This window comes from Misgurnus anguillicaudatus, chromosome 19 (genome assembly GCF_027580225.2).
Source record: "Misgurnus anguillicaudatus chromosome 19, ASM2758022v2, whole genome shotgun sequence".
NCBI lineage: Eukaryota > Metazoa > Chordata > Actinopteri > Cypriniformes > Cobitidae > Misgurnus > Misgurnus anguillicaudatus.
This window is the reverse complement of record NC_073355.2, coordinates 41,209,949-41,235,703: the sequence shown is the minus strand read 5'-3', so window position 1 is coordinate 41,235,703 and position 25,755 is coordinate 41,209,949. Positions and strand designations below refer to the sequence as shown.

General features: G+C 36.9%; 1 protein-coding gene across 3 annotated transcripts in view; it reads right to left on the bottom strand.

Moving 5' to 3' along the window:
• Positions 1-19,900, bottom strand: part of LOC129425882 (uncharacterized) — a 57,507-nt gene extending 37,607 nt beyond the window's left edge. For all 3 annotated transcript variants that reach the window (XM_073857656.1, XM_073857657.1, XM_073857655.1), the window contains exons 1-5: positions 19,696-19,900; positions 16,864-17,212; positions 15,030-16,671; positions 14,491-14,907; positions 13,987-14,409 (exon numbers count right to left, since the gene is read on the bottom strand). In XM_073857656.1, the coding sequence (XP_073713757.1) occupies positions 13,987-14,409; positions 14,491-14,907; positions 15,030-16,671; positions 16,864-17,194 (2,813 nt within the window). In that variant the 5' untranslated portion in view covers positions 17,195-17,212; positions 19,696-19,900. The remainder of the gene's footprint in view (positions 1-13,986; positions 14,410-14,490; positions 14,908-15,029; positions 16,672-16,863; positions 17,213-19,695) is intronic.
• Positions 19,901-25,755: the final 5,855 nt, after the last annotated feature.

The following is a 25,755-nucleotide window of genomic DNA, read 5'->3' as shown; positions in this document are numbered from 1 at the left end:
AAAATAAAGTGAATCAAAATAATTAAAATTAATTAATTATAATGATAAAAATAAAATAAAACATAAAGCAAGGTTGCTGGAAATGAAATAAAACAGGAAAGGGAAAAGAGAGAAAAACAAATAAATAATAAAAAATAATAATAGAAAAAAATAATAATAATAAAATAAACTGAAAATGGGAATTGAGACAGCCAACAGACGAAGTCCTAAGGCTGGGAAAATGAAGAGGAAGGAGGTGGGAAAAAGGGGTTTCCTGTTTCAGCTTAGCAGGTTCTCTACCCTAAATTTGATGACAGGGCCTTACAGGGAGAGGGCACTATGGAGTCATGCGAGTTAGGGGAGTGGCTTAGCTAGATTGGCTGGGCTAGACCCAACCTGATAGGGATCTGGTGCCTCTAGTGGCTACAGAGGGGAGAAAAGTGCATCTCTTTTACACCAACACTCGTTGACTATTTAAGGAAACCCAGGGTGGAACACAGAGACAAGGCGCTTCCCTGAGCACGCAGCCAAGAGTGCCGGGCCTTCTGCCCTCCCCACCTCGACCGCTCAACAGTCACACCCTTCACACCGCCGGGCCGCACTCAAAGGTGTCACCCACCAACTGGCACTGCCGCTAGGGCTTTTGTGTGTCAGCTGGCAAGGTTAGCGATTGGAGTGCCCGGTGGCAGAGGTTGCACTGTGTCTTGCTGCCTAAGGTGTAGGGCTGTGCAATTAATCGTTTTTCGATTTCAATTTCGATTTTTGCACATTTCGATTGCAAAAACAAGATAATCGAGGGAGATCGATTAGTGTGCCGCATTTCTGTTTCGTTTTGAGTCATTAATCCGACGCGTCATAAGCAGCTGCGCCTCGCACACAAAGTAGAAATCCTCATGTATTTGTTCAGTTTTATGCTTTTCAAGCGAGCGGAGGCAAACTATCCCTCACGTTTAAAATATCAGCTGGATCGTGGCGCCGCTCTCCGTGCAGAGAGCTGCGCGCTCAGTCATCTGTTTAAAGTCAGGTCACTAGGTAATAATCCTGTTTATGTTTATAAAGTTATATGCGTTTCAAGCGATCGTGTTTAAAATGTGAATCGCGTTCTGCTGGCACTTAAACACTACTGCTTTGACACGTGTAGCCCTGCAGCAACACTAAACAATGCATTGAATGAATGCAGGGCTTGACATTAACACCCGCCAAATGCGGGTAGATTTCGGATGCGACCGTTTGTGGAGACGCGCGCGCGTTCAGCGGAGCGTTGCGGACCAAAGCGCCACCTCCCAGAGAGCGCGCGAGAGGTGATGGATTTGCGAATGCACAAGAGGACGCAGTCTGAGCGCATACACACTTCGGGAAAGATACAACAATTGCATGGAAGTGATTGGAGAGATATAAATTGGTTGCACATTCTCAGGGCAAGAGCGGAGAGAAATTCGGCGCATTCCTAAATGCACACGAAATCAAATAAAACCCGCCAGCTGAAAGGTTCGCGCATCATTTTAATGTAAGCTACTTTGGGCAACAATAATGCCCTCTCGACAGTTGTCATTAAAAGTCTTAAATCACTTTTTACAGAAAACATGATCAAGCATATAAAATACAATCTGCATAAACAAGTTGAAAGTAAAATTCATGTACATTTCTTGACTGCTGTTGTTAATAAATATTTAAAGTGGTTGTCGAGGGGTTTTGTGTATATCTTTTCAGTTAATCTTCTACACCCCTGCTCCACTTTTAATATATTCATTCAATGTAAATCTATTTATGTCTTACTAGACTAAATATATGATATGATCTATACTGATATACCTGGTATATACCAGCTAATGTTGTCCTAATTTGGGTGGTCAGACTGCATTTGAAATTCAATCTGCATCTAATTTAGCTAAACCAAGTAAATTTGCTCAAATTAAATTCATTTTAGGATGCCAAAGTCAAGTTTAATCATATAAAATGTATTTTACCAGCAACCAGGCCTGTGAAAATGCTGAGTGGCTAGTAACTTTGGAAAACAACTAGCCACTTTGGCTGGTGAGCAAAAAAGTTAATGTCAAGCCCATGTATAAATGCATGTTTTTACAGTCATTTAAGTAATCGTGTTAAATAATCGAGATTAAGATTTTTATCAAAACAATCGGGATTATGATTTTTCCCATAATCGAGCAGCCCTACTAAGGTGCTAAGGAGGGAGCTACCGCAGCACCCCGACTGTACACACTCGAGTCAGTTCAGCGGGACCGGTCTCTTGTAGAACTCACCGCTGGCGAAGCCTCTGATTCATCTATCAAGTGTTAGCTTTCAAGAGATGCACAGGGGCTTATCCTATTGCACCAGTTAAAACATAAACGAATTCACTGAGAATGGGACTTATGGGGCTGAATTCTATTCACAGTAAAGAATTGATTCAATTAAAATTTAAAATAAATCAAACTGCATTGAATTTAAATTTAAACTTAATTAAAAATACAATCTCTACAATAGAAAAGAGAACAGGAGAGTAAGGAGTGAGAGAGACCAGCAAAAAAAATGAAATAAAATAAATCAAAATAAAATAAAAATTAAATAAAGAAATAATAAATTAATAAAGCCACAGCAATATTAACTATTATTTATAATTTAAGACCATAACATTCAATATGTAGGAAATAAAACTACAAAGTAGTAGAATACCCTAGTTATTGAAGTAAGGTCAAAAATCCAAGTTGGATTCCTGTCATACACTCCCAAAAGAGTTTATGAGAGGACCAAACGAGCTTTTCCCACTAGATGGCGATATTTCGCCCAACAAACAAAGAAAGCGGAAGTCAGACGTAGAGTAATGGAGAAGTGTTAGACACTCAAGACTGACATCTAGTGTTAGAACTAGGTAGTACGCTTTAAACTGACAAAGATTCGCTTCTATACAGTAATTACATCGGCGGCCGCTGCGTTGCTAAGACGACGGATGTAATTCGCTCGTGTTCAGCCGGTGCCTCTTTTGGCTTACGTTACCGGGACACGAAATAAACAAGAATCCAACGTGCTTTATCATACGTTGTGACTATAAATACTTGATCAAGTTTTCATCTCCTTTAACAGTTAAAATTGAAAAGTCTTACCCTCGGTGCTTACAATTTTAAAAATCCACGTACGTGAATAAAATGGAAAAATACAATAGACAGCTTCTCTAATTGTAAATCATTTCCTGGAGATTTAACAAAAAGGCCTTATCAGATGGGAGTATTCACTCGACCACCGCTTCGCTCTAAATAAAGGAATTCTACTCTTTATTAGGCGGAATCAGACGGTAATGCAGCGTATCAAAGGGTTTTTAATACGGTTACCTTAAAGACTGCAGTTAACTATACATAACAGGGGCGCGAGTCTGTTACGTCCTGAAAATGATACAGGAAAATACATTTTCATTCATACAAAGAAAGAACGAAATCAGTTATAGCTGATAGTTCTTTTTCATTCACACAATGCAAAAACACATTTGATTTGTAACTGGTTTGCTCAGAAAATAATGTTTAAATCTGCCCGCGCGTTCTCCACCATTATATGTAGCGAATTTGCGGGAGGAGGGAAATAACGTTATTTGAAACACTATGAACCTCCGACCGAAACACTACGGGGATTCCCAAGGGAATCTTAGATTTTAGCTCAAAAGGGAATATTATGTATAATTAACTGTCATTAATTATACAAGTTTATCAGGTTTTACCTGGCGTAGCAGAATTAATAATAACAATTAATTAATATGTTCGTCCACCGAAGACATATATCCATAATCGTATATTAACGTCTAAGAAATGTTAATTTCATGGCCTTTAAAATTAACCTTCTCACTGATATACAGTGCTACTCGCAGCGTGTAGCTGGATCAAAAGACAGAAATAGTGACTTTACTTTCATGAGCATTGAACACAGAAACAATTCAATTGTGAAAATGCAAACCGGTTTATTAACTATAAAATGAAGTACACATATCGACTAACTAAACATACACACATTCAATAACATAAAACACAGATGAGAAAGCAAAGATTGAAAAAGCTAGAGAGAGAGAGTAAAAGATTGGCAAAGCACTATTGCTTAACATCTGCACAAACTAGGGATGGGCATAATTAATCGACGATCGATAATTGATTGTTAAGAATTTCGTCGATGACGTTAATTTGTTATCAATTAATCGAATGCATTTTTTTTATAACTCCTGTTTCACAAATACTCTGTATGCAGTGCGTTTGCGTATATGTGCGGCGAATCCGTCAAGCACCCGTTGCAGTGCGCTGCTGACCGGTTATTCTGCATATAAAACGTTCATGTGATTGACACTTTCTGTGAACACTTTTCCGCATAAACAATAGAACAAATCATAATTTTTTTTCACAAAACAATATATTTTAGATATTATTTGACAGACTAGTAAGTTTAATAAGGATGTTTAAAATCTCTAGCCTGGTGGTCAGGATCTGAATGGATCAAATCAGCAGTTTTGCAATGCTTTATTTATCTCCACATATATCATAAATAAAAATAAGCAGAGTAACTGCTACCCTTCCACATTATATATTTCCTACTATGTATGTATATGATTTCCAAATAATAAACGAGAGTATTCAACGACAAAAAGCGTCTCATATGGAAAAAATCCTCACAATATTATTATTTCTCAAAACTTTATGACAAAAATAAGCAACTGTATTCCTACAGTTATTCAAAGATGCAGACATTATTCCGCATATAATTTGAATATTATATAAAAGTATTCATTTAACGGCACATTTCATGTGGCAAATAAATATCCTCACATTAACATAACAGCATAATGAAATGAATAAACAGACAATGAAACAGTATTGAAATATAAATTGTATTATTATTACCGGAAAAAAGCAATATTGCTAAAATAATCTCTGAGGTAAATGCGTCAAAAACGCTGTTACCCGCACAATAAGTCTAAATGAGCAATAACAGCGAAAAAAGCATTATTAGGCCATGTCTCAAAACTTTATTTGACAAAATATATTTAAAAGAAATGTATACTTACAGTTATTCAAAGAGGCACACATTATTCCATATTACTCCCGTTTATGAGCACGTTTGTCTCTGGCCTCGCTCTGTTATGTAATAGATTGACAGGTGCGCATCTCCGTCTTTCAAACACATATAATTTTGTAATTACTACCTTAGGAAAATTAGCCATGATTTTATCATTGTGAAAATGTTTTTTTTCCAGATAAAAAACGATTTGTATTTCCGCAATTTTACTACAAATAACATGGTTATGGTAGGCTATATTGTGGAGTTGGAGACCATAGTAAATTTGTGTCTACTGTTGTTTTACAACAAAAACTAAAAGACTATGTTAGTATAATTAAATAATGGTGAATGGGGCTCACAAAACGCACGCTGTTTCACACATACTCTGTATGCGGAATAAGTTAGCGCTGAGGTACCTGATCCTAGTCAGTCTCCTCAGAGCGGCTGTTTTCGGCGGCGGCTGGACTGACGGTCACCATGGGTTGCGGTCGCGTCTGACCCCAAAACATGTTTTATTTCTCAAAAAAAAATCAGTAGACTGGTGCAGAAGTTTTATGCGAGTTACTAAAGTTAGTTATTTTTCACGAGGCTTTAATGCCTAATTTGTTATAGCCTAATGTTAGGAAGGCTAATATCTTGCACTTTCTTCTGGCTTGAATAATTTTGAGTTACATTTTGACAAAACCTTTCAGATCTAAGTATTATGTTTTTTGTTTAATTTAATGTTAAACATGAATCTGTTTTTTTTATTTTTTATTTTGGAACTAATGAGGTCTCTGTTTAAGAACGCTGGCTCGCAGCTGCAGGTTCCGCTGCTTTAGAGCACCCACATGCACGCACATATATGTTTGAAACATAGTTGCTGTACATTTGTATTCATTGCATTTTTTAAGTATAAAAGTTAAATAACAAATTTTATTATAAAAATATTAATGATTAATCGATAGTCGATCGTTAATTCTCCCGACGATCGACAAAGAAAACTTAATCGAATGCCCATCCCTAGCACAAACCATCGGAAAATCTCTAAGTAGCGCCTTAATTTTCATAAGGGGTAAAGCTTAAACATCAGCGAGTAAAACAAGTTTATACTTGCATTTGGCTCTTTGTGTTGCCTTGCGAAGTTTCTGCTGCACGCGGTGCGAGCAAGGAGAGAGAGAGAGAGAAAGTCCAGGTGCGTTCGTGTAAGATGAAGGAGTCCGTTAAGTTGTTTCGTAGGGCGGATTGGTCCGCGTGGTTTTCCGAACTCTGGCGCAAAGTGCAAGCCAGGAAGACTGTCCCGAAGAAAGACAGGGCTCAGAGAAAAGATGATGAATCCGAGGGACTCTGGTTGAGTCTCAGCGAGTTTCCAAACTGCACTGGCGGGTTACCTAAGTAACCGGGCGATTGAGCACTGATGAGTGAACTAAGCCACTGACTGAGATACTGAGCGAATCAGCGATTGAGAGATTGAGCGAATCAGCGATTGAGAGATTGAGCGAACTGAGCAATTGAGCTAAATGAGCAATGATGGCTTGGGCGATAGGCCGTTTTGACCCTTCACACGCCCAGCCCATTTTGGGTGTATGACCAATGTGTGATGTGTTCGGTCGCGCGGGGAAACAAGCCTTTGTTCTTTCAGACATCACATTTGCGTAATTGCATAATGATAAAAGTTTGTTTCCATAACTCTTCAAATCGATACTAAATGACATTGATGCGGCTTATGGTAATATGATACATAGAAATGATTGGGAAATAAAGAGTAGATTAATTTGGTACTAGACAAGACATGGGTTAAAGATCACGTTGAATAATAATTTCATACCTAAGATATGAACCATGCTACAGTGAACAAAATCTAACTAAAGAGTTAACACACAGTTACATCACACATACATGATCATGCAGTAAAGGGATATAACATATATATTAGGGCCGGGACTTTAACGCGTTAATTAAGATGAATTAATTACACAAAAAATAACGCGTTAAACATTTTAACGCATTTTAATCGCACTTATTAATAGAGTCATTCGTAAATGCTGCAGACCCTGTTTTAGTTCGAGAACTCCGGGGTTGTGATGCAGTGTAAATAAAAGTAGACGGAACCTAAACGAACAGCTCATTTTAACGTGACAAGGCATCAATTTCAAAGTAAAAATGATTTATTCTGGTAAATGGAGGTTTGCAACGGAGGTTTGGCCCAATAAACATCTACCAACAAACTACAGATTATTTTAACATGTATCCTAATGTCTGTTATATGTTAATGTTTGAGTATTGTTGGGTTTAAATATTGTTGTAATGTTGTTTTGTTTCAATTTAATTCGTTTATTACGAGTTTAATTTAAGTTTTGTTTGCTACTTTAAAACGAATTTCGTTTCAAATAATTTGTCTCGTAATTATAAACAATGTTTTGTTGTTAGGTTTTGTGAATATAAATTAAAAAGAACATTAAAAGCAACACCGTGCATCTATTGATGCATATGCTACCGAATGCCAAAACATGCAGTGAGTAGCCTATATCACTTACTTTTCAAAAAATCAGCCTGGCAGTGCCCAGAAGTTAAATTTACACGCGCATTTAGAGCATACTGTAGCAGCACGTTTGATTCGCGGTGTGCTTAAGACTTTTAAAAATCAACTTCATATTAATTTTAATAGGCTACTTTGACGGAGGACACGCACAGAGAACAGCGACGGCAGGTAAAGGAAAAAAGTTAAACGAATAGAGTCAGTTTGTAAGAACATTTTTAAATTGACTATAAGATCATCAATATGAACTCTGAACAATGAACTATTATAAACATAACAGCAAGAAAAGCTGAAGAGGAACTCGCAACATTAAAGCAATAAGCATTTATGTAGGCTAAAGCTATATATCACCTCTTTTTTTTTTTAAATTAAGTTAAGTTTCAATGGTAACACTAAAGGCGCGTACATTATGCAGCGCTTTTCACATCCGAATCCCACTTAATAAACCTATAAACGATGTTCAACTTAAAAAATATATTATGCACATTTTTATTTATTTTAATTTTAATATAGGCTATATAGTATATTATGTTTTGTTGTTTTTATACGCGAGGTGGGGCGCTGCTGGGCATTCGCGCACATAGGTACCAGAACACAGACAGTCAAAACCTGAGAAGTCCCGAACCCTGCAATATTAAACAAACTACTTTAAGAAATGCGGGCCAGGAAGCGGGTCGGGTATAATATATATATTTTTTTCTTTGCGGTCCGAGTTGCGGGCGGGTTGTTTATACATTGACCCGCGCATCACTGGTAAGCGTCGATAAGAGCATGGTTGTGTGTAAGATATGCAACAAGGAATTCACATATCACCGCAGCACATCGAGCCTCACGTATAATCTCAATGCAAAACATACAGCAGCTAGTGTGGACATTAGCCCGACTCCGGGTACAACGACTTGGTTGAACAAAAATAAACAATATTTTGTTAAGCTTATGTATTCAGTCATTATTCATAAAAATCCATGTAAAAATACTTCTTAATGTTCTCAGGTCAAATATTTATATGAGATTAAAATGCGATTAATTTAGATTAATTAATTACAAAGCCTCTAATTAATTAGATTAATTTTTTTAATCGAGTCCCGGCCCTAATATATATACATTTAAACAGCTCATTGTGATTTTTAAATGTGGTTTCATCACAGACATATAGTCTGTGCCCCCAGCTGTGTCTCTGGCGATCGTCGAACGAACGGCTCTCAGGTTTCTCTGGTGGGATTCCTTTGAACCTCCTTTGAAGACTGCATTTGTTTTAATTGTCGCCCACTTTACAGCCTTGATAGGTGGTAGATATCTGGGTGATTGTGTTATCAGGACACAGGGTTATCTAGTCACAATTTTAGGGCTGTTTACGATCCAGACGCCAAATGGCCTCAATCTGACTCCGAGCCATCTGTTACAATATATACTCATGTTTTTTCTTGAGCTGGCTGTTCGTCGTATCCTGCTGTTAGGACTTGAGACGACCCAGCATGCTGTAAACTTTTTCATTTCTGATCAATAAATATTCAATTTAGATATTTGTGTCTTTCTCAAATTATGAACATGCTTTGGACGCCTTAGAAGTCCAACATGACTAGAATGTAATATCTTGTTTATTCTCTCTTCTCTTTGATTCGTCAAATGTCATTCTCATGGGCATTGACTCAATAAGCTTTGCTCATCTGTCATATGTTAATTTTGATAAGCCTTATAAACTCTTCTATAAGCCAAGCTTTAGTTTACACTCCAAGCACAACTACACAACATTAATAAAACATCTTTAATACTATTTGAATAAAGGGCAAAGACATCAATTGTCCTCTGTCAGATATCACTGCTAGCTTCTAATCTATTTATAAAATTCATTTTAAAACACATTTGTAATGTCTTATAATGGTTTTGAGCATCAAGTGTATGCAGTGTAGCGTCTCATACCTCAATTGTGAGATGTATGGCAGACAGTGAAGTAAACTCATCACTTGACTCTCTTCATCTGTGCAGTCTATCAGCTTTACTGGTTTCTTCTCTGTTTGAAGCTTCAGCACTTCCAGGAGGATGGAGGTCTTTCTCTTTGAGAGATTTATGATCCAGACATCAGGTGACTGATAAACTGACTGTAATGCTGGAAGTAAACTCCTGCCTGTTTGACTCTCATAGTCCTTCACATGTGAGCAAAGATCCAGCAGAAAATCACTCTGGTTCATTTCAAACTTATATTTCTCATCATAAGGGAAGGTTTTGTAACTGCACACAGATGACAGCTGAGTAATGAAATTTGTTCCTGTATTGATGTCATTATTTACAGCTGTATCACAGATCCTCAGCAGAAACCTCACTGCAGATATTTGTTGTGTCTCATCCTTACTGTACTCAAACCTGATGAAATACAGAGAAACAAACAACTCTTCAAGTAAGGGATAATGTAGAGGCAGCCGGTAGTTATCGGGAAATAAGCCCCGACAGTGTGATCAGGACCCGACGCGAAGCGGAGGGTCTTGTATCACACTGAAGGGGCTTATTTCCCGATAACTACCGGCTGACTCTACATTATCCCGCTTATTACACGGCTACTTGTCACATAAGAAAAAAACCGGACATGAATATGAATTTGAAACATTTTATTGGCATATTTGTTTTAAATTAACATTTTTATCCTTCCGCGAAACTTTGCACAGATGCATAAAATGATCGTAATACCTTATTACGATCCTCTGCTTCATACTTGTCTGTCTCCATTTTTTTCTCTTTTAGCCAGTCTTTGAGAAGTTTTAATGCCCATTCTTTATTTTTGTGTGTGTTGGCTTCGTAGCTGTCATGCTCTATTTTGTCAAGTTCAGTCTCAGTAAGCTGCCTGTCTGTGTCTTGTCGTGGTTGTCCAGTGTTTGTCACAAGATGGCGCCAAACAAACAGTAATCTTTATTGGCGCGGAGCGATTTTACTCGTAAAAGTAGTACCGGCTATGCGTTATTATTTTGGAGCGGTTATTATTCGAAAAGAACGAACCTGCAAATGTCTCAACTGACCAATCAGAATCAAGCATTCCAGAGAGCCGTGTAATAATTTGTGATAACACACAGCATGCATGCAATTATACAGTATAGCAAATTACGACGGAGCTCCGATAACAGTGTTGCCACTCTCTTGCGTCTCTCTCTTGCGTCTTTTAATGACCTTAATTATACTATCCAAATATAAGAGAAACTCAGTTAGGTATTGTTGTCATAGTCCTGCCCGTGTGTTCATCGTCCTCACTTGTGTTATGTTTTGTAATCATCAGTCTTGTGTATTTATTCCCTGCCTTAGTTTTAGTACTTGGTCAGTTATCAACACTGTCTTGTGTAAATTCATGTCCGTTTATGTTTTGTGTGAACTCATGTCTGTCATTGTTGTTATTCTCTGCCAGTCTTCTTGTTTATTGTTTTAGTATAAGTGAATATAATCTCATTTAAAGGCGGAGTCCACGATGTTTGAAAGCCAGTGTTGATATTTGAAATCGGCTAAACAAACACGCCCCTACCCTAATAGATTTTGGACCTTCTGTTGATAGACCCGCCCCACACATACGCAACCTGGCAAGGATGTCGGTTAGTAGACACGCTCCTTACTGCTGATTGGCTATAAGTGTGTTTTGGAAGTCGGCCCGTCTCCTTTTCCAAAGAGTTTTTCAAACATCGTGGACTACGCCTTCAATGTTTCTCCTCGTCTCCTCTCTCCTCTCTCTGTGACAGGTATTTACACAAACTGCAGATTATCCGGGAATATAGGTTTCTATAGGTTTATATCTTCTCTTTTCTTTGATTCATAAAATGCCTTTCTCTTGGCCATGGGTAAATATTTCATCTAACAGTGTCGTATGGAAGCAAATAAGAGACATAACTATTTGAAATTTAACAGCCTGAATATTTATCTGAACTTATTTGCTCTGAATTCACCCCTTTGAAATTATTTTACTTTGGAAACCATGTATCTGAATTTATTTGTTCTGAATTTACCTCCCAAATCCTGAATTTCGATGAGTATTTTTCAATTCTTACAAATTCAGATACAAAAAAATCAGCTTACAGAATTTCAGATAAATAGATTCAGGCTGATCAAATTTGATTGCTCAAATTCAGATCTCAAATTTCAAGTTAATATTTTTCAAAGAAAACATCAGTGACTGCTCAAATTCAGATCGAAAAATTCAAGTTAAATATTCACATGGTAACATCCGGGAACGGCAGGAAAAGCAGTAGAGTACCGAGCATAATCTCCATCTGCTGTTAATCAATCTCACCAGCAGGTGGTGCAAGCGCGTGTTGACGAAGAGCAGAGTTATGATTTTTTTGTCACTATATATATGTGGAAAGGCTGATTAAGACAAAACAGCTTTTACACAAGTGTCGATTTCTAGCGATTTCTCTTTACCCCTTTGTACATGTAAAATGCTTTATCCACTGCAACGGCGATTAATCCAGAAAACTCCGTCACTGTTGGCTTTTATATTCAGTTTTAGTAAAACAACTGTAATATGCTTAGACATAGTTTATTGTTTGGTTATGCTACTAATGACAAGATAAAGGGTTTTAAAATGGTAACAGTAGCCAAATGGCAATTTTATTTATATAGCACCATTGAATACAACCCATTCGCAATCTTAAAATAAATTAACCAATTCTAAATTAAAAGTTACATCTCTACCACAATATCGGTTAATCTCCATCATATAATTAAATTTGACATTTCTATCTGCTAGGCCTAAGTGGATGATAGATTGTTACCAATGGAATCTACAATCAACTTACGAAGCCCTGTCAATAGCAGATAGAAAGGTCCTATTATGGGCTTGACATTAACTTTTTTGCTCATCAGCCAAAGTGGCTAGTTGTTTTCCAAAGTTAATATCCACTCAGCATTTTCACTGGCCACAATTTTGTTGCTGGTAATATACATTTTATATGATTAAACTTGATTTTGGCATCCTAAAATGACTTTAATTTGAACGAATTTACTTGGTAAATTAGATGCAGATTGAATTTCAAATGCAGTCTGACCACCCAAATTGAGAGAACATTTATTGCCTGGTATATAGCAGGTATATCAGTATAGATCATATCATATATTTATGTGCATGAAAAACATGCTTAGTAGCCTAAGGCATAAATAGATTAACTTTGAATGAATATATTAAAAGTGGAGCAGGGGTGTAGAAGATTAACTGAAAAGATAAACACAAAACCCCTCGAAGCATTTGCAAATCCATCAGCTCTTGCGCGCTCTCTGTGGCGCTTTGGTGCACAACGCTCTGCTGATCACGCACACGTCTCAACAAACGGTCTCTGTGCATTGCGCTGGATGCAGAGTGCTCATGGGAGTTGTAGGTTCCAGTGTCACATTGTTTTTTGTTTATAATTTCACTAATTAAATAATAATTTAACTTTTAAGAAAACGACAATAAAACCAAAAAATTATTTAACCTGCCAAAGTGGCTAGTGGGATTGGCTATCTTACCCGCCACAGCCGAAATCTACCCGCATTCGGCGGATTGGCGGGTGTTAATGTCAAGCCCTGGTCCTATTTAATTATATGACATTTATAGCATGTCATTAGTAACATAACCAAACAATACACTCTGTCTCTCTCTACTAAAACTGAATACAACAGCCAACGATGACAGGGTTTGCAGTGCATAAAGCATCTTAGATGTACAAAGGGGTAAAGACAAATCGCTAGACACTGTTTTGTCTAAACAGCCGGTTTCCACATATACATAGTGACACAAAAATCATAACTCTGCTCCTCGTCAACACGCGCGCGCACCACCTGCTGGTGAGACCGACCAACAGCAGATGGAGACCATGCTCGGCACTCCACTGCCCCTCCTGCCGCTCCCGGACGTCACCATGGCCCTGTCCCAAATGGCACACTCCGGTCCACACTTTGATGACATCACGTATTCCAGACTTTAGGGACCCTTGATGCGAGTCCACGTGGGTGCACCGGAGTCGTATTTTGGGACAGACTCGAGCATCACACCGGAAATAGGTAGAGAAGTTGCCCGTCAGTGTGAACTCCAACCTTCCATCGTCTGATTGGTCTGATTGGTTTGATTGCTCTTTCGCAAGGACTTCTTGGTTGGTAAAGTGCGCCAAGCCTGCTGCAGTGCGGGCTTCGCTGAAGACCGCATCAATGGGGCAAAGAAGGCGCTAATGATCACACTTCAATGCATTAAAATGACAGATGGGACACCCTACAGACTCATAGACTAAGCGAGAACGCGCAATTTAAGGCCACGAGACCGAAAGTCCACATGAAGTGGGCCATTTGGGACCGGCCCATGTGAATATTTAACTTAAATTCAGTTTACACTCCAAGCACAACTACACATAACACATACAAAACTGTATACAGTTGATTACTACTGTATATATAAAATTAACAAGTTATTTCTTATAATGGTTTTGAGCATCAAGTGTTTGCAGTGTTGCGTCTCATACCTCAGTTGTGAGATGTATGGCAGACAGTGAAGTAAACTCATCACTTGACTCTCTTCATCTGTGCAGTCTCTCAGCTCTACTGGTTTCTTCTCTGTTTGAAGCTTCAGCACTTCCAGGAGGATGGAGGTCTTTCTCTCTGAGAGATTTATGATCCAGACATCAGGTGACTGATAAACTGACTGTAATGCTGGAAGTAAACTCCTGCCTGTTTGACTCTCATAGTCCTTCACATGTGAGCAAAGATCCAGCAGAAAATCACTCTGAGCATCATCATTAATCCATTCATAAGGAAAAGATCTGTATGTGCAGACTGATGTCAACAGTTTCAGCATCTGATGTCCTGTGTGTGCCTCAGTTTCTGCTGCTTTAATGAAGAGTTTCAACACAAATTTGCTCACAGCACTTGTATTATCAACATGAAATCTGTTTGAAGGAAAATGAGAAATATTAAAACATATCACAATGTGTGTTACACTTTTAAAATGTATCAAATACAAACAGTACCTCAGTTGTGAGATGTATGGCAGACAGTGAAGTAAACTCATCACTTGACTCTCTTCATCTGTGCAGACTATCAGCTCTACTGGTTTCTTCTCTGTTTGAAGCTTCAGCACTTCCAGGAGGATGGAGGTCTTTCTCTCTGAGAGATTTATGATCCAGACATCAGGTGCTGACTGTATATAAACTGACTGTAATGCTGGAAGTAAACTCCTGCCTGTTTGACTCTCATAGTCCTTCACATGTGAGCAAAGATCCAGCAGTGCTGTGTTCAGATCTGGTCCGTTAAAGGGTTTTGGATCAAAGTATGTGTAACAGCATGATGTTGTAGTGCCATCATTCTGCTGTTTGCACTGTGATACTTTATGGAAGAACTGTAGTAAAAATGTAATTTGCTTTAGTGGTTCATCCCAAAGTTTTATTCTGTAACACAGAAATCAAATATAAGAACATGACATGCTTTTACTTTTAAAGATGAGTACACAAAGTACCACCTAATTTTGACAAGAAAAACCATGTGAATCAACATTATTTTTCCTCGGTACCTGATCTGTGGTGAGCAGGAGAGAATCATCTTCATTTCTGTGTCAGACGCAATGCAGTCCTCCAAATTCAGATAAACCTCTTTATCTCTGGATTGACTGATCACATAAGACAAAGCACAACACTGATGGGGGTCCAGATTAACATCAGGGTCCAGCTGATGGTTCATCTTCTCCAGGAACATTAAACAAGCTTTAGATGACTGAAGCTCATACAAACACTGACACACATAGAGAAGATCAATGTCTGTATCATCATTCTGAGGCTGAAGGAAAGCGTCCAAAAGTTTCTCAATCAACCAATCTGATGTTTTCTTCATCTGATCCTCTGAGAAAAGACTCTTGAGGAGTTTGATGTTATGTTCTCCCAGAAGTCCACAGAGGAAATGAAGAACATATCTCATGTGTTTATTCTCCTCAGTCTGACAGAGTTTCAGGACTTTCTCAATTTCATTCGGATTCCCAAGAAGCCACAAAGCGGAGAAGAATTCCTGCATTGTGTTGTGAAGAAATGCACAGTGTGTCACTGCAGATGTTGGACTGTCTCTTATTGTGATCGTTTTCAGAAACACAGAACAAATGTCTGTTTGATCACCGCTGATCTCTGGAAGGTTCAGACTTTTCTGCTCAGTTGCAGTGAATGCATTTTTCATCATGAGATAAAGCTGATCTTTGATCTCACTTATATATTGATCTATTTGTCCAAGTTTTTTTCTCCCGTGTTTCTTCAAAGCATCACGGAAGATGTGGATGTACATTTCTGTCACTGTGTGTGAATGTTTGAGCTCTGTGTCATTTTTAAAGAGAAAGAAGACTGCAGTCATGAATGCATACATTGGCACATAGCTAAGACTGAACAGCTCTTGATTGTTCAACACAACATTCAGAAGATCAGGATTATGACCCAACATCATCTGATAGTAGTTTCTGATAGACTCTTCACTGAATCCCTGAACATACACTTTCTGTAAGGGCCAGTCAAAATCATCAGGATCATCTTCCAGCTCTGATCTGCATGTTATTATGATCTTTGCCTCGGGTACAAGTTCACGGTTCATGATCTTCTTCAGGATAAGATGTTCTTGCACACAACTGATGCCATCAAACACAATGATAACATTGTCAGAGTTTTCTTCAATATCTTGAAATATTTCTCTTCTGTCTTTCTCATTTGGTTTTAAATACATGTCAAACAAAAAGGATTCTAAGTTCACAAGGTTTGAACTGTGAGACAAAACACTTTCATCAAAGTAAAACATGTATTCTGGCTTTTTATCATCTTTATCTGTCCAAGTTTTCAGTATCTGCTGGACAACTGTCGTCTTTCCTATTCCAGGTTTTCCAATCAGCAGGATGTTTTTGTTTTTCCATTTCAGCAGATCTTCAGGTGTAAGTGCTTCTTGTTTATCAGGGATGTAAGATCTTAGTTTTTTGGGACGCAGTTTTCTAAATTTTTTGCACTTTGTTTTTATTTTGCAGTGTGCAGTTTTCACCACAGCGTCTGTCTCTAGAACAAGAGGTACGTAACTGAAGTTTGCTTCTTTCTTGTTTTGTAGATATTTGCTGTTCTGTTGCCACTGTTTCTTCAGGATATCTTCTGCTTTCTTCTTCAGCTGTATCTGGTAGTTTTGACAGGGCTTTGTACCTAATATGACAAAGAAATGTAAAATATTTTTAAAACGTGTTTTTATCACTGTTTTTATAAAATATTTAAATTACAGGAAGAGTTACATTATATAATATCTTGACTCTGCCTATAGCTTTATAATGGCATTAAATAGTGTCCAATTTGGGAAAATTTTTATTTGAGGGTGAAGTGTTCCTTTAATCTACTTACCAAGTAAATAGACAGTGTCTGCATCTTCCCTGAAGGAAAAACAACTTATCCAGTGATGTAAATCAGGATGTAGAGTCCTCCTCCGGGTGAAATCCAAAATCCTGAGTAATTCATAACTGGCCTTTTCCCCTTTCTTAATAACCCTGTCCAGTATACATCTGGCTTTATCAAACTCTGTCTTCTCTGCTTTAAGAGCATCAACATCATGGTCATTGAAAACCTTCTGCTGATAAAGATTCTCAATGATGAGAGGAAAATTTTGCATACGAGTCACCAGTTTACACCTGCATGTTCGCAGGTACTCAGCAGCAGATTGTTGTGCACAGGCCATGCTGCAGGTCTTTCCAGCCTGAAGTACAAAAGACATCAATAATAAACATATAACATTATTAAATATGTTATTCACACACACAACTTTCACATCCTCGCAAAATTAAACAAAAATTATAGAGGCAGAGAGCATCCGCTTTAGTTTTATAAAAATCTAAAGTCTGCGCAGACACTGTGGGTTTGCATTAGAAGTCAGGACTGATATGAAAACATTGTGCAGGACATTACACTCAGTATGTTGTAAGTTAAGCATTGTCTCCTTAACGTTAATTTGCTAGCTAATTTGTAAAGTACATAACATACTGTAAAGCTAATAAACAATGACTCCATACGTTTTCTTTTTCAAGTCCATAACGTTATTCTCGACCCTTAAAACTGCCAATAGTTCAAGTTATATATATTAACAAAATTGGTGTTTTAAAGCTTTTTATAAGTGAAGTTTACTGTTTAGTGCACTGATCTCATACTCATTTTGGAAAATAAAGTGTATTGTTAAATTGCTAAACACCCAGCCTATACATATAATTACAGTACATGACAAATATAAGTGTATAATACTATAATACAATACTATAATATAATACTTCCTATTTATGTGCCTTTTGACTGGTACTGTATATAGAATACAGTACAGTACTATAATATACTGTAGTATATATATGTACTGTACTATACACAAAGAATATCAGCTGATATATCGTCATCAGACTTTTTACTCCTAATATAAGGGATGCACCGAATATTCGGCCAACGAAAATTTTTGGCCGAAAATGGCCAAAAAGACTTTTATCACCGAAACAATACAGACGAAATTTTGTGATGACGCAAATAGAAACTGCGACCTGCATGTGCTTGTCCGAAGCAAAATGTCTGGGGTGTGGAATTCATGGTTATATGGGCTGCGTCCGAAAACTCTAAATTGCTGCCTTCTGAGGCAATTTTCCAAGGCAGGAAGGCATCAAGGCATGTCCGAATTCAATGTTTGGTTTACTTCCTGTCTCCTGAGATACCCATGCGTCGACGTACATTAAGAATGTGATTGGTCGAGCCCGGTCGGGTTCGAAAAAATAAAATGGCGGCCAAGGACGCGACAGAACCACCAATTTAGTGTAAATAAGGGTAGATTTTGACTTTTTACACATTTTAATTGCATTTCTAGCGAGAAATTAGTATTGTAGTTTTCAGATATGTGATTAGTTATTAGAGAGGCGCGCTCTGTTTAAATTTCAAACACGCTGCCTTTGAAGTGTGTCCGAAAGTCTTTCTCTGAGCTACCTTCATGCCTCCGAAGTCATTTCCTCATGAGGCAGCGAGGCAACGAGTCACTGCCTTGAGTTTTCAGACGCAGCGATAGTTTTCAAAAAATATTAGTTTTTATTTTAATTTAGTTTTGTAACATGTTATTTTATTTCAGTTTAGTTTTAGTTCTTTTAAGTGGTGCATAAATAGTTTTGATTTCGTTTTTATTTTTCAAAAATCATTACTTTTAGTTTTTATTTAGTTTTAGTATAGTTTTAGTCTTTAGCATAATATCATGGTTGTGTACATACACCTTGCCAAATCTGGTAATGTTAAAAATACGTTTTTTTTATTTAGTCCTGTCAATCAAAGGGCAGGACAAATACCACACCAACCAACACTCTAAATTCTGTTAGGTTATTTAAGCTGGGTATATATAATATAAATATGTAAATAAAATACATAAAACCTGACAGAAAAGACAGAAAACCTGACGGTGGTGACACCTGACGGTGATGACAAAAACCTACTCTCCACATGAAATAGATGAGTTGTTCACATTAGCCATCTTGTTTCCCCTCTGTTGCTAGCTGCTTCAGACCGCTTCTTAAAAATTATACATTTATTTCATAATCTAATCTAATATTTTTTTATACAAAGATGACTGTGTATGGTTGTCACAGTAGCAGTGTCCAAAAATATGAACGCGTTTAAGAGAAAATAGCAAACATACAGGAGCTTGAGTGATCTTGAAGCCTGTAGAAGAGCTGAAGGTTTGAAAATGGGTCCTCAGGAATGCAGTTGACCCTGTAGTTGTCTTATTTTATTGCTTTTTATAAATATCTGACGATGGTGACGAATATGTGGGACACATTTTGAGCAATCACAAAATAATAGTAAATATTGTTCAAAACTCACTGTTTGTAGTTTTTAATACATATTAAAATGTACTCTTTCATGTGGTAAAAATATTATTCAATTAAATTATTACTATTGGATTTTCTTAATCAAGTTGAAATGATTATCTTTTAACCGAGGACAGCTGATTTTGTAGGCAATGGGCCAGCATATAATCATTAAAGTAATAAAAAATAAACCTATAAAAGAACCTTACAAATGTGCAAAGGACCCCCTGATTATAACATTGATTCTTTTTCTTCACGAAAATGTTATTAATTTTCAACAGAAGTTTCAAGAATCAGTGAATTGCAATCTGCGTTGGAAAACTATTGACACGAGGTCCAAATATGAAAGTAACTTTACCTCAGCACTGAAGAGCAAACGATCATTCGTCACATTTCGCTTTCACGATCAGGGCAATCTTTTGATATCAACCAAGTGCGATTCTTACATAAAACTGCCGTTACTATGTTTTTAACTATTTGAATGTTTGTTTTATTTAGTATTATAAATAATCCGCAGCATAGCTTCAAGTGGAAAAATGATGGGTAAAAACTTTCCGCTAACCTCCCTCGCTCAGCTCATCTGTGAAAAACGGTTTCGTCGGACTTCATCACATTCAAATGTTGTTGGACTTGACATACAGCAGGTGGAGCTGTTGCTTCATAGATTATATGTGGTGCAGCATACGCATCTTGTAAAATAAACATTTTTGGAGACCAGGACAAGAGGAAACAAACATCCTCCTCATTTGCTAAGAATGACACTAAAGAAAAATCACTTTCTGTATAAACAATTAGATGCACCCAGAGTATGTTATTAGGATAGATAGATAGATAGATAGATAGATAGATAGATAGATAGATAGATAGATAGATAGATAGATAGATAGATAGATAGATAGATAGATAGATAGATAGATAGATAGGCCCCCCTTCTAGTGATCAAAGATAACACAAGTAAACACAACGTGCATTTTTTATATAAATATATATTTGTTTCATGTTTGTAACAAACATGCAAAAAAAATCAGGAAGGGGGCCAACACTTTTTCACATCACTGTATATGAAAATGCACTGATCCCTATACCCCATCAAAATTCAAAACTTTCTAGTCTTACATCTCACCAATGAGGGGCGCCAGCTGTTCAAGATATGATGATGGACACTTGATAGTTCTTCAAAGTCAATGCAAGGACAGCAGGAATGCAGGGTGTTGCCAGCAAATAATGAAAACAGACTATGTTATGTAACTCTATTGAGAGACGTATGAGTCATGTATGATACATCTGGAGAGAGAACATTTTGTGTTTGATCAGATCTCTTTTATGCACATTAAAGAGTTTAAATTTAGCACCATGCAGCCTCCAGCAACTGAATCATCTTGTTTCTTGTCATCTTCTCCTATATATCACAGCTATATTGTATAGTGACCTGAAGGAAGAGAGATAATGACTTTTAATTGCAGGAGCAAAGTCTCTATTTAGTAAAAAAAGTAATACTTTTTTATAAAAAGTGCTGTTTATTTGTCTTACTTCTGCATGAAGATGTGAGAAACAATTTTTTTTATTAATTCCCACCAAGGCTTCCAAGAATATAAAAAGAATGGATAGATTAATTGATGGATGGATAAGAAGGTCATTTAGATTACTCAGTATTTTAAACTTATCTAAAATGCTCTGTCTGTGTAATGCTTACACCTCAGTAATTCAAAATACATTTAATTGCTGAAATATTCATTTAATATGTTAAACAGACATACATTTGATACAAACTACACCAGATGTTGACAAAACCACAATAAATATTACTTTCATCAAAATTAATTGCTAAAGAACATTTATAATATAATATTTTAATAATACATAACTATTCACTGAGCACCACTAGATCACATGTGCATTGACGTCATGTTATCCAGCTTGTGTTGTTTTGCGAGGATAAACAAAAAGTCCTTAATTTTAAAGACGGCATATCATGAAAATCTGACTTTTCCATGTTTAAAGGTACACTCCACTTTTTTGGAAAATACTCATTTTCCAGCTCCCCTAAAGATTAAATATTTGATTCTTACCGTTTTGGAATCCATTCAGCCGATCTCCGGGTCTGGCGCTAGCACTTTTAGCATAGCTTAGCATAATCCATTGAATCTAATTAGACCATTAGCATCACGCTAAAAAATAAAAAAAGAGTTTTGATATTTTTCCTTTTTAAACTCTTCTGTAGTTACATTGTGTACTTTGACTGACAGAAAATTAAAAGCTGCGATTTTCTAGGCAGATATGGCTAGGACTATACCCTTATTCTGGCGTAATAATCAAAGACTTTGCTGCCGTAACATGGCTGCAGGAGGCGCAATGATATTACGCAACAGCCGAAAATAGTTCCATTAGTATCTTTCAACAGCAGAATAAGAGTAAAGTAAATAAAAAAAATTTTTTTTTGCACAATAGAAAACATAATAACTCAAAAAAGTTTGTGAGTTTGTTTCAGTGTTGACTGACTTGTTAAGGCAGCCTACCCTTTCTTGCAGTCCTAACCATAATAACCATGTATAAAGTTATAATTTTCACTAGCTAGCTATAAGGCCAAGAATGGAGTGGGGTTTATTACAATATGCTTTTGCAGTAAGAGTCTTTGGTTTACACTGGCACAGCTCAACAGACTCAAATCATAGCAGCGTATATTGGGTAATGTGAGGTTAGGTCATCTGCTTTAAGCAGGGAGCATTTTAGGATACCAACCACGGTTGACCAATCACCGTATGAAATGTAAATTAGCTGAAGGCTTTGGTATTTGATTGGCTGACTGGATCAGGGCCAAACCCAAACTCCCCCATGAATCTCTTGTTCAGAGACCTTCAGTATGCAAGAATACAGAGAAAAAGCTAAAGACAAGATTTACTCTAGGAACACAGAATAAAAGAATGTCAAGAAATCTCTGTTTTACAGTGTTTCTACATTATACTGATTTCTGTTGAATAGTCGTACACCTCAAAACATTTAGGAATTAGTTCATTGTACAAGACATGTCATGCAAAATTGTTAACCTTTGTGCCATAATAAGCATGTTTTTCATAGTGTTTTTTTTTTATTTCTCAGTGTACAGTAAAACTTTTTTGTAAAATATATATATATATATATTGAGAAATAAACTTCGAATTTTGAACGAGTTAGACAGATACTTCCAAAAAGAAAGATAGACAGATACTTATATAGAAAGAAACTTAGACAGACACTTAGACAGACAGAAATACAGATAGATAGACAGACAGAAAAAAAGACAGATATTTAGATAGACAGACAGATACTTAGACAGACAGTCAGTCAGACAGACAGACAGACAGACAGAAAAGATATATATTTAGATAGAAAGAAAGAAAGAAAGATAGATAGACAGACAGATACTTGGACAGGCAGGCAAAAATATATATAGATATACATTTAGACAGAAAAAAGATAGACAGACAGATACTTACATAGACAGAAAAACAGGTAGATAGACAGATACTTCAACAGAAAACAGGTACGACAGACAGATACTTAGATATACCGAAAGAAATGGTAGACAGACAGAAAGACAATAAGATAGACAGACAGACAGATAGATAGATGTACAGACAGATAGATAAATAGACAGAAATATACATATTTAGATAGAAAGATAGACAGGCATTTAGACAGACAGACAGATACTTAGAAAGGCAGATAGACAGATACTTGAATAGACAGAAAGAAAGACAGGTAGATAGACAGATACTTAGACAGGCAGACAGAAAGATATATATTTAGATAGAAAGAAAGAAAGACAGAAAGACACTTAGACAGGCAGATACACACATATTTAGATAGACAGAAAGACAGACAGACAGACAAACAGACAGACAGACAGGTAGATAGACAGATACTTAGACAGGCAGACAGAAATATATATATTTAGATAAAAAGAAAGACAGACACTTAGACAGGCAGATAGACACATATTTAGATAGACAGACAGACAGGCAGACAGACAGATAGACAGATACTTAGACAGACAGAAAGATATATATTTAGATAGAAAGACAGACAGACAGACAGACAGACACTTAGACAGACAGACAGACACTTAGACAGGCAGATAGACACATATTTAGACAGACAGACAGACAGACAGACAGACAGATAGACAGATACTTAGACAGACAGAAAGATATATATTTAGATAGAAAGAAAGACAGACAGACAGACACTTAGACAGACAGACAGACAGACACTTAGACAGGCAGATAGACATATATTTAGATAGACAGACAGACAGACAGATAGACAGATACTTAGACAGACAGAAATATATATATTTAGATAGAAAGAAAGAAAGAAAGAAAGAAAGAAAGAAAGAAAGAAAGAAAGAAAGAAAGACAGACAGACACTTAGACAGACAGACAGACAGACAGACAGACAGACACTTAGACAGACAGACAGACAGACACTTAGACAGGCAGATAGACACATATTTAGATAGACAGAAAGACAGACAGACAGACAGGTAGACAGACAGATACTTAGACAGACAGACAGAAAGATATGTATTTAGATAGAAAGATAGAAAGATAGACAGGCACTTAGACAGACAGGCAGATAGACAGATACTTAGATAGACAGAAAGAAAGACAGGTAGATAGACAGATACTTAGACAGACAGAAAGATATATATTTAGATAGAAAGAAAGAAAGACAGACAGACACTTAGACAGACAGACAGATAGACAGACAGACAGGTAGATAGACAGATACTTACACAGACAGAAAGATATATATTTAGATAAAAAGAAAGACAGACACTTAGACAGGCAGATAGACACATATTTAGATAGACAGACAGACAGACAGACAGATACTTAGACAGAAAGATATATATTTAGATAGAAAGAAAGACAGACAGACAGACAGACAGACAGACAGACAGACACTTAGACAGACAGACAGACAGACACTTAGACAGGCAGATAGACACATATTTAGATAGACAGACAGACAGACAGACAGACAGACAGACAGACAGACAGATACTTAGACAGACAGAAAGATATATATTTAGATAGAAAGAAAGAAAGAAAGACAGACAGACACTTAGACAGGCAGACAGACACTTAGACAGGCAGACAGACACTTAGACAGGCAGATAGACACATATTTAGATAGACAGAAAGACAGACAGACAGGTAGATAGACAGATACTTAGACAGACAGAAAGATATATATATATTTAGATAGAAAGAAAGACAGACAGACACTTAGACAGACAGACAGACAGACAGACACTTAGACAGGCAGATAGACACATATTTAGATAGATAGACAGACAGACAGACAGACAGACAGACAGGTAGATAGACAGATACTTAGACAGACAGAAAGATATATATTTAGATAGACAGACAGACAGACAGAAAGGTAGATAGACAGAAACTTAGACAGACAGACAGACAGACAGACATATATTTAGACAGAGAGACAGACAGATACTTAGACAGGCAGATAGACAAATACTTAGATAGACAGAACAGAAAAAAGGTAGATAGACAAATATTTAGATAGACAGACAGATTTATATTTAGATAGACAGAAAGACAGACAAACAGACAGATACTTAGATATTTAGACACAGATAGATAGACAGACAGACACGTAGATAGACAGACAGATAGATACTTGGATATTTAGACATAGACAAACATTTACATAATTAGATATTTAGACAGACAGACAGACAGACAGACAGAAAAACGGACAGACAAAAAGATACAGGGACCAGCTAGGGGCCATTTTTGTCTGACAGTGTATGTGTCTTGGTAGTGCAAATCTATAAATGAAAGGATCCATTGTAATGAATTGAAAGCATTTAATTGCATCAGAAACTAACCGAATGTTCTGAGCCTTCCGGACGATGGATACTCAAACATGCGCATGCAGGAAAATTAGGCCATCTATATCTGTCCTACCCTACTGATTATGAATGTATTATGCAAGTTACACAGTGCCTGTTACATAACCACAGTCATGTACTCATAGTCCTCCTCTGCCTCTCTCTCTCTCTCTCTCCATCAACCCCCACGCACAAAACAATAATGCCTTTCATGACCCCATTCAAAAAGATTAGGATTTCAGAAAGCCATTTGAGGACAAACAAGTGTCTAAGATGTTAAGCAGACATTCCTCATACGATTTATAATGCACTATTGGGAGCAGTCTATGGTGATGTAAAAGTTCAGAGAGGATTATGGGAACACAACTTACGTTTGTAATATACGCAACTATTTCATAATGCACCTGAATCTGTAAAACGTTTGACTTTTTTATCTTATCAGTTTTTTTCTGGTGATCTAGTAAATGAAGTGGTAAAGTACGGCGCTAGCAATGGGGGTAGAGTAAATATTGCTCC